The sequence below is a fragment of the Triticum urartu genome, chromosome 2A (assembly GCF_056163025.1).
Source record: "Triticum urartu cultivar PI428250 chromosome 2A, HENAU_Tu73, whole genome shotgun sequence".
Classification (NCBI taxonomy): domain Eukaryota; kingdom Viridiplantae; phylum Streptophyta; class Magnoliopsida; order Poales; family Poaceae; genus Triticum; species Triticum urartu.
The window spans coordinates 374801381-374815353 of NC_141874.1; the positions used below are offsets into that span (position 1 = coordinate 374801381).

General features: G+C 42.6%; 1 protein-coding gene across 1 annotated transcript in view; it reads left to right on the forward strand.

The window, feature by feature from the left end:
- The window catches only part of LOC125536035 (uncharacterized), a 36166-nt gene that overhangs the window by 12100 nt on the left and 10093 nt on the right, over positions 1 to 13973 (forward strand). Inside the window, exon 3 of the mRNA XM_048699109.2 lies at positions 6160 to 6324. Coding sequence (XP_048555066.2) covers positions 6160 to 6324 — 165 coding nt within the window. The remainder of the gene's footprint in view (positions 1 to 6159; positions 6325 to 13973) is intronic.

Here is a 13973-nt window from a genome sequence, read left to right on the forward strand (position 1 = left end):
CCATTTAGAGAGGAGTTTGCCTGCAAAAAATCTTAAATGAGAGTTGTATAGAAATACATAATCACCTACATTAAACTCACGCTTTTGTATCCTTTTGTTATGCCATCTTTTAACTTTTTCTTTAAACAGCTTGGCATTTTCATAAGCCTGGGTTCTCCATTCATTGAGTGAGCTAATGTCAGAAAGCCTCTTCTCACCAGCAAGTTTGAAGTCATAGTTGAGCTCTTTAATAGCCCAATATTCCTTACGTTCTAATTCAAGAGGTAAGTGACATGCTTTACCATAAACCATTTTATACGGAGACATACCCATAGGATTTTTATATGCAGTTCTATAGGCCCATAATGCATCATCAAGTTTCTTGGACCAATTCTTTCTAGATCTATTAACAGTTTGTTACTCAATTCTACTTGACCACTAGACTATGGGTGATAAGGAGATGCAATTCTATGATTAACGTCATACTAGCAAGCATTTTACGAAAGGCACCATGAATAAAATGTGAACCTCCATTAGTCATTAAATATCTAGGGACTCCAAACCTCGGGAAAATAACTTCTTTAAGAATCTTAATAGAGGTGTTATGATTAGCACTACTAGTTGGAATAGCTTCTACCCACTTAGTAACATAATCAACATCGACTAAAATATGTGCATACTCGTTAGAGGAAGGAAAAGGTCATATATAATCAAAGCCCCACACATCAAATGGTTCAATAACAAGTGAATAATTCATAGGCATTTCTTGACGTCTACTGATATTACCAATTCTTTGACATTCATCACAAGACAAGACAAACTTACGGGCATCCTTGAAGAGAGTAGGCCAATAAAAACCGGATTGCAATACCTTATGTGCAGTTCTATCTCCAGCATGGTGTCCTCCATAAGCCTCAGAGTGACACTTGCATAGGATCTGTTCCTGTTCATGCTCAGGTACACATCATCTAATAATACCATCTACTCCTTGTTTATAAAGATGTGGGTCATCCCAAAAGTAATGTCTCAAATCATAGAAGAACTTTTTCTTTTGCTCGTATGTGAAACTAGGTGGTATAAATTTAGCAACAATATAATTAGCATAATCAACATACCATGGAGCAGTACGAGAAGCATTTATGACATTTAATTTTTCATCAGTAAAGCTATCATCAATAGGTAGTGGGTCATCAAGAACATTCTCTAACCTAGACAAGTTGTCTGCAACGGGGTTCTCAGCTCCCTTTCTATCAATAATATGCAAATCAAATTCTTGTAGCAAGAAAACCCATCTAATAAGTCTAGGTTTAGCATCTTTCTTTTCCATAAGGTATTTAATAGCAGCATGATCAGTGTGAATAGTTACTTTAGAATCAAGAATATAAGGTCTGAACTTATCACAAGCAAAAACAACTGCTAAAATTTCTTTTCCAGTGGTAGCATAATTTCTCTAGGCATTGTCTAGAGTTTTACTAGCATATTGAATAACATTTAATTTCTTATCAACTCTTTTCCCTAGAACAACACCTACAGCATAATCACTAGCATCACACATAATTTCAAAGGGTAAACTCCAATCAGGTGGCTAAACAATAGGTGCAGAAATCAATGCTTTCTTAAGTATTTCAAATGATTCTATGCAATCATCATCAAAGACAAAAGGAATATCTTTTTGTAATAGGTTAGTCAGAGGCCGAGAAATTTTTGAGAAGTCCTTAATGAACCTCCTATAAAAACCAGCATGGCCGAGGAAACTTCTTATACCTTTGATGTCCTTGGGGCACGACATCTTTTCAATAGCATCAACTTTAGCTTTATCAACTTCAATGCCTCTTTCAGAAAGTTTATGCCCCAAGACAATACCTTCATTAACCATAAAGTGGCATTTCTCCCAATTCAGAACAAGATTAGTTTCTTCACATCTCTGCAAAACTCGATCAAGGTTGCTCAAGCAATCATCAAAAGAGGATCCATAGGAGAAATCGTCCATGAAAACCTCACATATCTTTTCACAAAAGTCAGAAAATATAGCCATCATGCATCTTTGAAAGGTAGCAGGTGCATTACATAAACCAAAAGGCATACGTCTATAAGCAAAAGTACCGAAAGGGTAAGTAAAAGTGGTCTTTGCTTGACATCAGCTGACACAGGTATTTGAGAGAAACCAGAGTAACCATCTAGAAAGCAAAAATGTGTATGTTTAGATAATCTTTCTAGCATTTGATCAATAAAAAGTAAGGGGTAATGATCTTTTTTTGTAGCTTTATTTAATTTGCGGAAATCAATTACCATCCTATAACCTGTAATAATTCTTTGCGGAATCAATTCATCTTTATCATTAGGAACAACAGTAATACCTCCATTCTTAGGGACACAATGGACAGGACTTACCCACTGACTATCAGCAATAGGATAAATTATACCTGCCTCAAGGAGCTTTAAAATTTCCTTTCTTACCACTTCTTTAATCTTAGGATTCGGCCGTCGTTGGTGATCAATAACTGGTTTGGCGTCTTTCTCCAAATTTATTTTGTGTTGACATAGAGTGGGACTAATGCCCTTAAGATCATCAAGAGTATATCCAATAGCAGCACGGTGCTTCTTCAGAGTTTTCAATAATTTTTCTTCTTCATGCTCAGAAAGGTTAGCACTAATAATAATAAGATAGATCTTCTTTTCATCAAGATAAGCATATTTAAGGGTATCAGGTAATGGTTTAAGCTCAAACACGGGATCACCCTTGGATGGAGGAGGATCCCCTAGGATTTCAACAGGCAAGTTGTGTTTCAGAATAGGTCCCTGTTTAAAGAATACTTCATCTATTTCCCTTCTTTCATTCATAAACATATCATTTTCATGGTCTAGCAAATATTGTTCTAAAGGATCAGTAGGAGGCACGACAATAGAAGCACGACCAATAATTTCATCTTTACTAGGCAATTCCTCATCACGGGGTTGTCTACGGAACTTAGCAAAATTAAACTCATGAGACATATCCCCTAAACCAATAGAAACAATATCCTTATTGCAGTCTATCTTAGCATTAACAGTATTCAAGAAGGGTCTACCAAATATAATGGGACAAAAGCTATCTTGTGGGGAACCAAGAACAAGAAAATCAGCAGGGTATTTAACCTTCCCACACAAGACTTCAACATCTCTAACAATCCCAATTGGTGAAATAGTATCTCTATTAGCAAGCTTAATGGTAACATCGATATCTTCTATCTCAGCTGGTGCAATATCATGCATAATTTATTTGTATAAGGAAATAGGTATTGCACTAGCACTAGCACCCATATCACACAAGCCATGATAACAATGATCTCCTATTTTAATAGAAGTAACAGGCATGCCTACCACAGGTCTATGTTTATCTTTAGCGCCAAGTTTAGCAATTCTAGCAGTCTCATCACAGAAATAAATAACATGCCCATCGATATTATGGGCCAAGAGATCTTTTACCATAGCAATATTAGGTTCAACTTTAACTTGCTCAGGGGGTTTGTGTGTCCTAATATCACTTTTTTTACTACAGTTGAAACTTTAGCATGATCCTTTATTCTAACAGGGAAAGGTGGTTTCTCAACATAAGCAGTGGGAACAATAAGATCATCATAAGTGATAGTTTTTTCTTCAACTTTAATAGGTGCAACTACTTTTGTTTCAATGGGAGGATTATATTTAAACCACTTCTCCTTAGGGAGATCAACATGAGTAGCAAAGGATTCACAGAAAGAAGCTACTATCTCAGAGTCAAGTTCATATTTAGTGCTAAATTTACGAAAAACATCTGTATCCATAAAAGATTTAACACAATCAAACTTAGGTGGTATACCTGACTCCTTACCTTCGTCGAGATCCCAATCTCCAGAGTTGCATTTAATTCTCTCCAATAAATTCCATTTGAATTCAATAGTCTTCATCATAAAGGAACCAATACAAGAAGTATCAAGCATGGAATGATTGTTGTCAGAAAGCCGAGCATAAATTTTTTGAATAATCATTTCTCTTGAGAGCTCATGATTGGGGCATGAATATAACATTGACTTATGCCTTACCCCAAGCTTGAGCGATTCTTTCTCCTCCGTGAGGCCAAAAATTATATATATAATTACGATCACGATGAACAAGATGCATAGGATAAAACTTCTGATGAAATTCCACTTTCAACCGTTTGTAGTCCCATGATCCCATATCATCACATAGCCTATACCATGTCAATGCACCTCCCTTCAAAGATAAAGGGAAGACCTTCTTCTTGATAACATCATCGGGCATACCTGCAAGCTTAAATAATCCAGAAACTTCATCAACATAGATTAAGTGTAAGTCGGGATGCAATGTTCCATCTCCTGCAAAAGGATTAGCTAGCAGTTTCTCTATCATACCCGAAGGAATTTCAAAGTAAACATTTTCAGTAGGTTCAGTAGGTTGAGGAGCAACTATTTTCTCTACCGGTCGGGGTGAAGATACCCCGAACAAGCCCTCAAAGGATTACTTTCCATAGTAACAAGTGACAGTAAATTTCAGCACACTATATAACAGTTTTTCTTACCAAATTCCACCTACCAAAGGCGCTTCACTCCCTGGAAACGACGCCAAAAAAGAGTCTTGATGACCCACAAGTGTAGGGGATCTATCATAGCCTTTTCTATAAGTAAGAAAGTCGAACCCAACGAGGAGCAGAAGGAAATGATAAGCGGGTTTCAGCAAGGTATTCTGTGCAAGCACTGAAATTATCAGTAACAGATAGTTTTGTGATAAGGTAATTTGTAACGAGTAGCAAGTAATAAAAGTAAATAAGGTGCAGCAAGATGGACCAATCCTTTTTGTAGCAAAGGACAAGCCTAGACAAACTCTTATATGAAGGAAAGCGCTCCCGAGGACACATGGGAATTATCGTCAAGCTAGTTTTCATCACGTTCATATGATTCGCGTTCGGTACTTTGATAATTTGATATGTGGGTGGACCGGTGCTTGGGTACTATCCTTACTTGGACAAGCATCCCACTTATGATTAACCCCCATTGCAAGCATCCTCAACTACAACATAAGTATTAGGGTAAACCTAACCATAGCATGAAACATATGGATCCAAATCAGCCCCTTACGAAGCAACACACAAACTAGGGTTTAAGCTTATGCCACTCTAGCAACCCATCATATACTTATTACTTCCCAATGCCTCCCTCTAGGCCCAAACAATGGTGAAGTGTCATGTAGTCGATGTTCACATGACACCACTAGAGGGATGACAACATACATCTCATCAAAATATCGAACGAATACCAAATTCACATGACTACTAATAGCAAGACTTCTCCCATGTCCTCAGGAACAAACGCTCACAAACCATATTCATGTTCATAATCAGAGGGGTATAAATATGCATAATGGATCTGAACATATGATCTTCCACCAAGTAAACCAACTAGCATCAACTACAAGGAGTAATCAACACTACTAGCAACCCACAGGTATCAATCTGAGGTTTGGATACAAAGATTGGATACAAGAGATGAACTAGGGTTTGAGATGAGATGGTGCTGGTGAAGATTTTGATGGAGATTGATCCCCTCCCGATGAGAGGATCGTTGGTGATGACGATGGTCATGATTTCCCCCTCCCGGAGGGAAGTGTCCCCGGTAGAACAGCTCTGCCAGAGCCCTAGATTGGTTCCGCCAAGGTTCCGCCTCATGGCGGCGGAGTCTCGTCCCGAAAGCTTGCTTATGATTTTTCCTTGACGAAAGACTCCATATAGCAGAAGATGGGCATCAGAGGGCCACCAGGGGGCCCACGAGGCAGGGGGCCCACGAGGCAGGGGGCGCGCCCAGGGGGTAGGGCGCGTCCCCCATTCTCGTGGCTGGTGGGTGGCCCCCCTGTGGTACTTCTTGCACTCAGTATTTTTATATATTCTGGAAATAACTTCCGTGAAGTTTCAGGACTTTTGGAGCTGTGTAGAATAGGTCTCTAATATTTGCACCTTTTCCAGCCCAGAATTCCAGCTGCCAGCATTCTCCCTCTTTATGTAAACCTTGTAAAATAAGAGAGAATAGGCATAATTATTGTGACATAATGTGTAATAACATCCCATAATGCAATAAATATCGATATAAAAGCATGATGCAAAATGGACGTATCAAGGACCTGGATGAAACATTTGCCAACCTGCGCTAGGTAAACCTGTGGCTCAATCTGGAGAAATGCATGTTCGGTGTCCCGTACGGCAAGTTGCTAGGCTTCCTGGTGTCGCACACGGGGATCGAGGCTAACCCCGAGAAGGCCAAGGCAATAGAAAGGATGAGCACGCCGCAGACCCTCAAGGAGATGCAGAAGCTCACGGTCTGAGTAACCTCGTTGGGCCTCTTCATCTCCAAGCTTGGCGAGCGCGCCCTTTCGTTCTTCAAGCTGATGAAGAAGAAGGGCCCCTTCGAGTGGACTCCAGAGGCGAGGCAGCCTTCCAAGACCTCAAGAGGTATCTCACGAGCCCGCTGGTGATGGTGGCGCCTCGTCCTCTTGAGCCCTTGCTGCTTTACCTGACCGCGACGCCCCACTCAGCTAGCGCAGCGCTCGTGGCACTCAGGGAGGAGCGCGCCGGTGCGGGTGCGTGGCGTAGCGCCCTGCGTACGATCACGCCATCTCCACCTTAGGATGGCGACCCCGAAGCCTCGACCACGCCAACGGACGTCAAGGCTCCCAAGGCCCCCTCGTCCACAGCGGAGCGGGGCGTCGTCAACACCTCTTCCCTCGTCGAGCACCATGTGTACTTCATCAGCACGGTGCTACGTGACGCGCGCGCATGCTACCCCATGCCACAGAAGCTCCTACTCATGCTACTCGTTGGCTCCAGGAAACTGCACCACTACTTCCAAGGCCACCCCATCAAGGTCGTCTCCGCATACCCCTGGAGAAGGTGTTGGGGAATGCAGTAATTTCAAAAATTTCCTACGCACACGTAAGATCTATCTAGGTGATGCATAGCAACAAGAGGGGAAGAGTGTTGACTACATACCCTCATAGACCGTAAGCGGAAGCGTTATGACAAGGCGGTTGATGTAGTCGAACGTCTTCACGATCCGACCGATCCTAGCACTGAAGGTACGTCACCTCCGTGATCTGCACACGTTCAGCTCAGTGACGTCCCACGAACTCTAGATCCAGCTGAGTGTCGAGGGAGAGTTTCGTCAGCATGACGCCGTGATGACGGTGATGATGAAGCTACCGGAACAGCGCTTCGCCGAAGCACACGGTTAAGACAATGATCAACTTGTGTGTCTATGGGGTTCCCCCTCCCACGTATATAAAGGAGTGGAGGAGGGGGGAGGGCCGGCCCTCTATGGCACGCCCTAGGGGAGTCCTACTCCCACCGGGAGTAGGATTCCCCCCTTCGAAGTAGTAGGAGTAGGAGAGAAGGAAGGGGAGGAGAGAAGGAAGGGGAGGAGAGAAGGAAGGAAGGGGGGGCACCCAATTCGGATTGGGCTTGGGGGGCGCGCCTCCCACCTTTTTCATTCCTCTCCTCTATTCCACTAAGGCCCAATAAGGCCCATATACTCCCCGGGGGGTTGCGGTAACCTCCCGTACTCCGGAAAATGCCCGAACTCATCGGGAACCATTCCGATGTCCAAACATAGGCTTCTAATATATCAATATTTATGTCTCGACCATTTCCAGACTCCTCGTCATGTCCGTGATCAAATCCGGGACTCCGAACTACCTTCGGTACATCAAAACACATAAACTCATAATACCGATCGTCACTGAACGTTAAGCGTGCGGACCCTACGGGTTCGAGAACTATGTAGACATGACCGAGACTCATCTCGGGTCAATAACCAATAGAGGAACCTAGATGCTCATATTGGTTCCTACATATTCTACGAAGATCTTTATCGGTCAAACCGCACAACAACATGCTTTTTTGACCGCAAGACTATAAGGGAACCCCCTACAGTATAATTGGTGCAACAAACCCCAATTTGCAAGTACCATGCCTTAAACCTGGGTGGGTGGGAAGGCATCAGCCCCTTCCCACCACTAGGCTATGCCTTAGTCTGCCAGAACAACATACGTTGTTTCCTTTGTCATCGGTATGTTACTTGCCCGACATTCGATCATCGGTATCATCATACCTAGTTCAATCTCGTTACCGGCAAGTCTCTTTACTCGTTCCGTAATAAATACATCCCGTAACTAACTCATTAGTCAGATTGCTTGTAAGGCTTACAGTGATGTGCATTACCGAGAGGGCCCAGAGATACCTCTCCGATACACGGAGTGACATCGATCTATGCCAACTCAACAAACACCATCGGAGACACATGTAGAGCATATTTATAGTCACCCAGTTACGTTGTGACATTTTTCAGCACACTAAGTGTTCTCCGGTATTCGGGAGTTGCATAATCTCATAGTCATAGGAACATGTATAAGTTATGGAGAAAGCAATAGCAGTAAACTAAACGATCATCGTGCTAAGCTAACGGATGGGTCAAGTCAATCACATCATTCTCTAATGATGTGATCTCGTTAATCAAGTGACAACTCTTGTCTATGGTCAGGAAACATAACCATCATTGATTCAACGAGCTAGTCAAGTAGAGCCATACTAGTGACACTCTGTTTGTCTATGTATTCACACGTGTACTAAGTTTCCGGTTAATACAATTCTAGCATGAATAATAAACATTTATCATGATATAAGGAAATATAAATAACAACTTTATTATTGCCTCTAGGGCATATTTCCTTCAGTCTCCCACTTGCACTAGAGTCAATAATCTAGATTGCATTGTAATGATTCTAACACCCATGGAGTCTTGGTGCTGATCATGTTTTGCTCATGAGAGAGGCTTAGTCAACGGGTCTGCAACATTCAGATCCGTATGTATCTTGCAAATCTCTATGTCTCCCTCCTTGACTTGATCGCGGATGGAATTGAAGCGTCTCTTGATATGCTTGGTTCTCTTGTGAAATCTGGATTCCTTTGCCAAGGCAATTGCACCAGTATTGTCACAAAAGATTTTCATTGGACCCGATGCACTAGGTATGACACCTAGATCGGATATGAACTCCTTCATCTAGACTCCTTCATTTGCTGCTTCGGAAGCAGCTATGTACTCCCCTTCACATGTAGATCCCGCCACAACGCTCTGCTTGGAACTGCACCAATTGACAGCTCCACCATTTAATAAAAATACGTATCCGGTTTGTGACTTAGAGTCATCCGGATCAGTGTCAAAGCTTGCATCGACGTAACCGTTTACGATGAGCTCTTTGTCACCTCCATAAACGAGAAACATATCCTTAGTCCTTTTCAGGTATTTCAGGATGTTCTTGACCGCTGTCCAGTGATCCATTCCTGGATTACTTTGGTACCTCCCTGCTAAACTAATAGCAAGGCACACATCAGGTCTGGTACACAGCATTGCATACATGATAGAACTTATGTCCGAAGCATAGGGAATGACTTCCATTTTCTCTCTATCTTCTGCAGTGGTCGGGCATTGAGTCAGACTCAACTTCACACCTTGTAACACAGGCAAGAACCCTTTCTTTGCTTGATCCATTTTAAACTTCTTCAAAACTTTATCATGGTATGTGCTTTGTGAAAGTCCAATTAAGCGTCTTGATCTATCGCTATAGATTTTGATGCCCAATATATAAGCAGCTTCACCGAGGTCTTTCATTGAAAAATTCTTATTCAAGTATCCTTTTATGCTATTCAGAAATTCAGTATCATTTTCGATCAGCAATATTTCATCCACATATAATATCAGAAATGCTACAGAGCTCCCACTCACTTTCTTGTAAATACAGACTTCTCCAAAAGTCTGTATAAAACCATATTCTTTGATCACACTATCAAAGCGCATATTCCAACTCCGAGAGGCTTGCACCAGTCCATAAATGGATCGCTGGAGCTTGCACACTTTGTTAGCACCTTTTGGATCGAAAAAACCTTCTGGTTGCATCATATACAACTCTTCTTTAAGATATCCATTAAGGAATGCAGCTTTGACATCCATTTGGCAAATTTCATAATCATAAAATGCGGCAATTGCTAACATGATTCAGACGGACTTAAGCATCGCTACGGGTGAGAAGGTCTCATCGTAGTCAACTCCTTGAACTTGTCGAAAACCTTTTGCAACAAGTCAAGCTTTGTAGACAGTAACATTACCGTCAGCGTCAGTCTTCTTCTTGAAGATCCATTTATTCTCTATGGCTTGCCGATCATCGGGCAAGTCAAACAAAGTTCACACTTTGTTCTCATACATGGATCCCATCTCAGATTTCCTGGCCTCAAGCCATTTTGCGGAATCTGGTCTCATCATCGCTTCCTCATAGTTCATAGGTTCGTCATGGTCAAGTAACATGACTTCCAGAACAAGATTACCGTACCACTCTGGTGCGGATCTTAGTCTGGTTGACCTACGAGGTTTGGTAGTATCTTGATCAGAAGTTTCATGATCATCATCATTAGCTTCCTCACTTACTGGTGTAGGAATTACTGGAACTGAATTCAGTGATGAACTACTTTCCAATAAGGGAGAAGGTACAATTACCTCATCAAGTTCTACTTTCCTCCCACTCACTTCTTTCGAGCGAAACTCCTTCTCTAGAAAGGATCCATTCTTAACAACAAATATCTTGCCTTTAGATCTGTGATAGAAGGTGTACCCAACAGTCTCCTTTGGGTATCCTATCAAGACACATTTCTCTGGTTTGAGTTTGAGCTTACCAGGTTGAAGCTTTTTCACATAAGCATCGCAACCCCAAACTTTAAGAAACGACAACTTGGGTTTCTTGCCAAACCACATTTCATAAGGTGTCATCTCAACGGATTTTGATGGTGCCCTATTTAACGTGAATGCAGCTATCTCTAAAGCATAACCCCAAAAAGATAGCGGTAAATTAGTGAGAGACATCATAGATCGCACTATATCTAATAAAGTGCGGTTATGACGTTCGAACACACCATTACACTGTGGTGTTCCAGGTGGCGTGATTTGCGAAACTATTCCGCATTGTTTCAAATGAAGACCAAACTCGTAACTTAAATATTCTCCTCCACTATCAGATCGTAGAAATTTTATTTTCTTGTTACGATGATTTTCCACTTCACTCTGAAATTCTTTGAACTTTTCAAATGTTTCAGACTTATGTTTCATCAAGTAGATATACCCATATATGCTCAAATCATCTGTGAAGGTAAGCAAATAACGATACCCGCCGCGAGCATCAACACTCATTAGACCGCATACATCAGTATGTATTATTTCCAACAAGTCTATTGCTCGCTCCATTGTTTCGTAGAATGGAGTCTTAGTCATCTTTCCCATGAGGCATGGTTCACAAGCATCAAGTGATTCATAATCAAGTGATTCCAAAAGTCCATCAGCATGGAGTTTCTTCATGCGCTTTACACCAATATGACCTAAACGGCAGTGCCACAAATAAGTTTGCACTATCATTATTAAACTTATATCTTTTGGCTTCAATACTATGAACATGTGTATCACTACTATCAAGATTTAGTAAAAACAAACCACTCATCAAGGGTGCATGACCATAAAAGATATTATTCATATAAATAGAACAACCATTATTCTCCGATTTAAATGAATAACCGTCTTGCATCAAACAAGATCCAGTTATAATGTTCATGCTCAACGCTGGCACCAAATAACAATTATTTAGGTCTAATACTAATCCAGAACGTAGATGTAGAGGTAGCGTGCCGACGGTTATCACATCGACTTTGGAACCATTTCCCACACGCATCGTCACCTCGTCCTTAGCCAATCTTCGCTTAATCCATAGCCCATGTTTCGAGTTGCAAATATTAGCAATAGAACCAGTATCAAATACCCAGGCGCTACTATGAGCATTAGTAAGGTACACATCAATAACATGTATATCAAATATACCTTTCACTTTGCCATCCTTCTTCTCCGCCAAATACTTCGGGCAGTTCCGCTTTTAGTGACCAGTCCCTTTGCAGTAGAAGCACACAGTTTCAAGCTTATGTCCAGACTTGGGTTTCTTCACTTGAGCAGCAACTGGCTTGCTGTTCTTCTTGAAGTTCCCTTTCTTCCCTTTACCCTTTTTCTTGAAACTAGTGGTCTTTTTGACCATCAACACTTGATGCTCCTTCTTGATTTCTACCTCCGCAGCCTTTAGCATTGCGAAGAGCTCGGGAATAGCCCTATCCATCACTTGCATATTATAGTTCATCACGAAGCTCTTGTAGCTTGGTGGCAGTGATTGAAGAACTCTGTCAATGACACTATCATCAGGAAGATTAACTCCCAGCTGAGTCAAGTGGTTGTGGTACCCAGACACTCTAAGTATATGTTCACTGACAGAACTGTTCTCCTCCATTTTGCATCTGTAGAACTTATTGGAGACTTCATATCTCTCAATCTGGGCATTTGCTTGAGATATTCACTTCAACTCCTGGAACATCTCATATGCTCCATGACGTTCAAAACGTCGTTGAAGTCCCAGTTCTAAGCCGTAAAGAATGGCACACTGAACTATCGAGTAGTCATCAACTTTGCTCTGCTAGGTGTTCACAACATTTGGCGTTGCTCCTGCAGCGGGTTTTTCACCTAGCGGTTCTTCCATGACGTAATTCTTCTGTGCAGCAATGAGGATAATCCTGAAGTTACGCACCTAGTCCGTGTAGTTGCTACCATCATCTTTCAACTTAACTTTCTCTAGGAACGCATTAAAATTCAACGGAACAACAACACGGGCCATCTATCTACAACAACATAGATATGCAAAATACTATCAGGTACTAAGTTCATGATAAATTAAAGTTCAATTAATCAAATTACTTAAGAACTCCCACTTAGATAGACATGTCTCTAATCATCTAAGTGATCATGTGATCCATATCAACTAAACCATGCCCGATCATCACATGATATGGAGTAGTTTTCAATGGTGAACATCACTATGTTGATCATATCTACTATATGATTCACACTCGACCTTTCAGTCTCAGTGCTCCGAGGCCATATCTGCATATGCTAGGCTCGTCAAGTTTAACCCGAGTATTCCGCGTGTGCAAAACTGGCTTGCACCTGTTGTATGTGAACGTAGAGCTTATGTAACACCCCGGATGTAACTTACCCAATTTTTACTCCAACTCTTGCCGTTTCCGGCTTTAAGTTATTTTATTTTCTCGGGTTCGGGTCTTTGTCTTTGTGTGTTGTTATCGTTGTCATGCATCTCATATCATGTCATCATGTGCATTGCATTTGCATACGTGTTCCTCTCATGCATTCGAGCATTTTCCCCGTTGTCCGTTTTGCATTCCGGCGCTTTGTTCTCCTCCAGTGGTCTTTTCTAGACTTTCTTTCGTGTGTGGGGATTAAACATTTCCGGATTGGACCGAGACTTGCCAAGCGGCCTTGGTTTACTACCGATAGACCGCCTGTCAAGTTTCGTATCATTTGGACTTCGTTTGATACTCCAACGGTTAACCGAGGGACCGAAAAGGCCTTGTGTGTGTTGCAGCCCAACACCCCTCCAATTTGGCCCAAAACCCACCAAACTCTGCTCCATGTCCTAGAGTGTTCGATCACGATCGCGTGGCCGAAAACCGCACCTCATTTGGACTCTCCTAGCTCCACTTATGCCTATAAATAGCCCCCCCGTTTTTCGGATCTCTCTCCCTCTCCGAAACCCTAGTTTAAAAAAAAAGATCTCCGCGCCGCGTCGGACACGTCCGTGCCGGCCGGACAAACCGCCGCCGCTGCCCGCGATGAACCAGGGTGCGCCACGTGGCACCCGGCCGCCTTCACCGACCGCGGCCAGCCAGGCCCATCTCCGGCCCCCGCCTCCACCTCACCCGGGCCGCCGCCTGCCTCAAGCCGCGCCGCCTCGCGCCCCCTCTTCCCCGACTCCGGCAGCCGGCGCCGCCGCCCGCCTCTTGCCGGCGAGCTCCGCGGCGACCCGCTGCCCGCCTCCACGCCGCC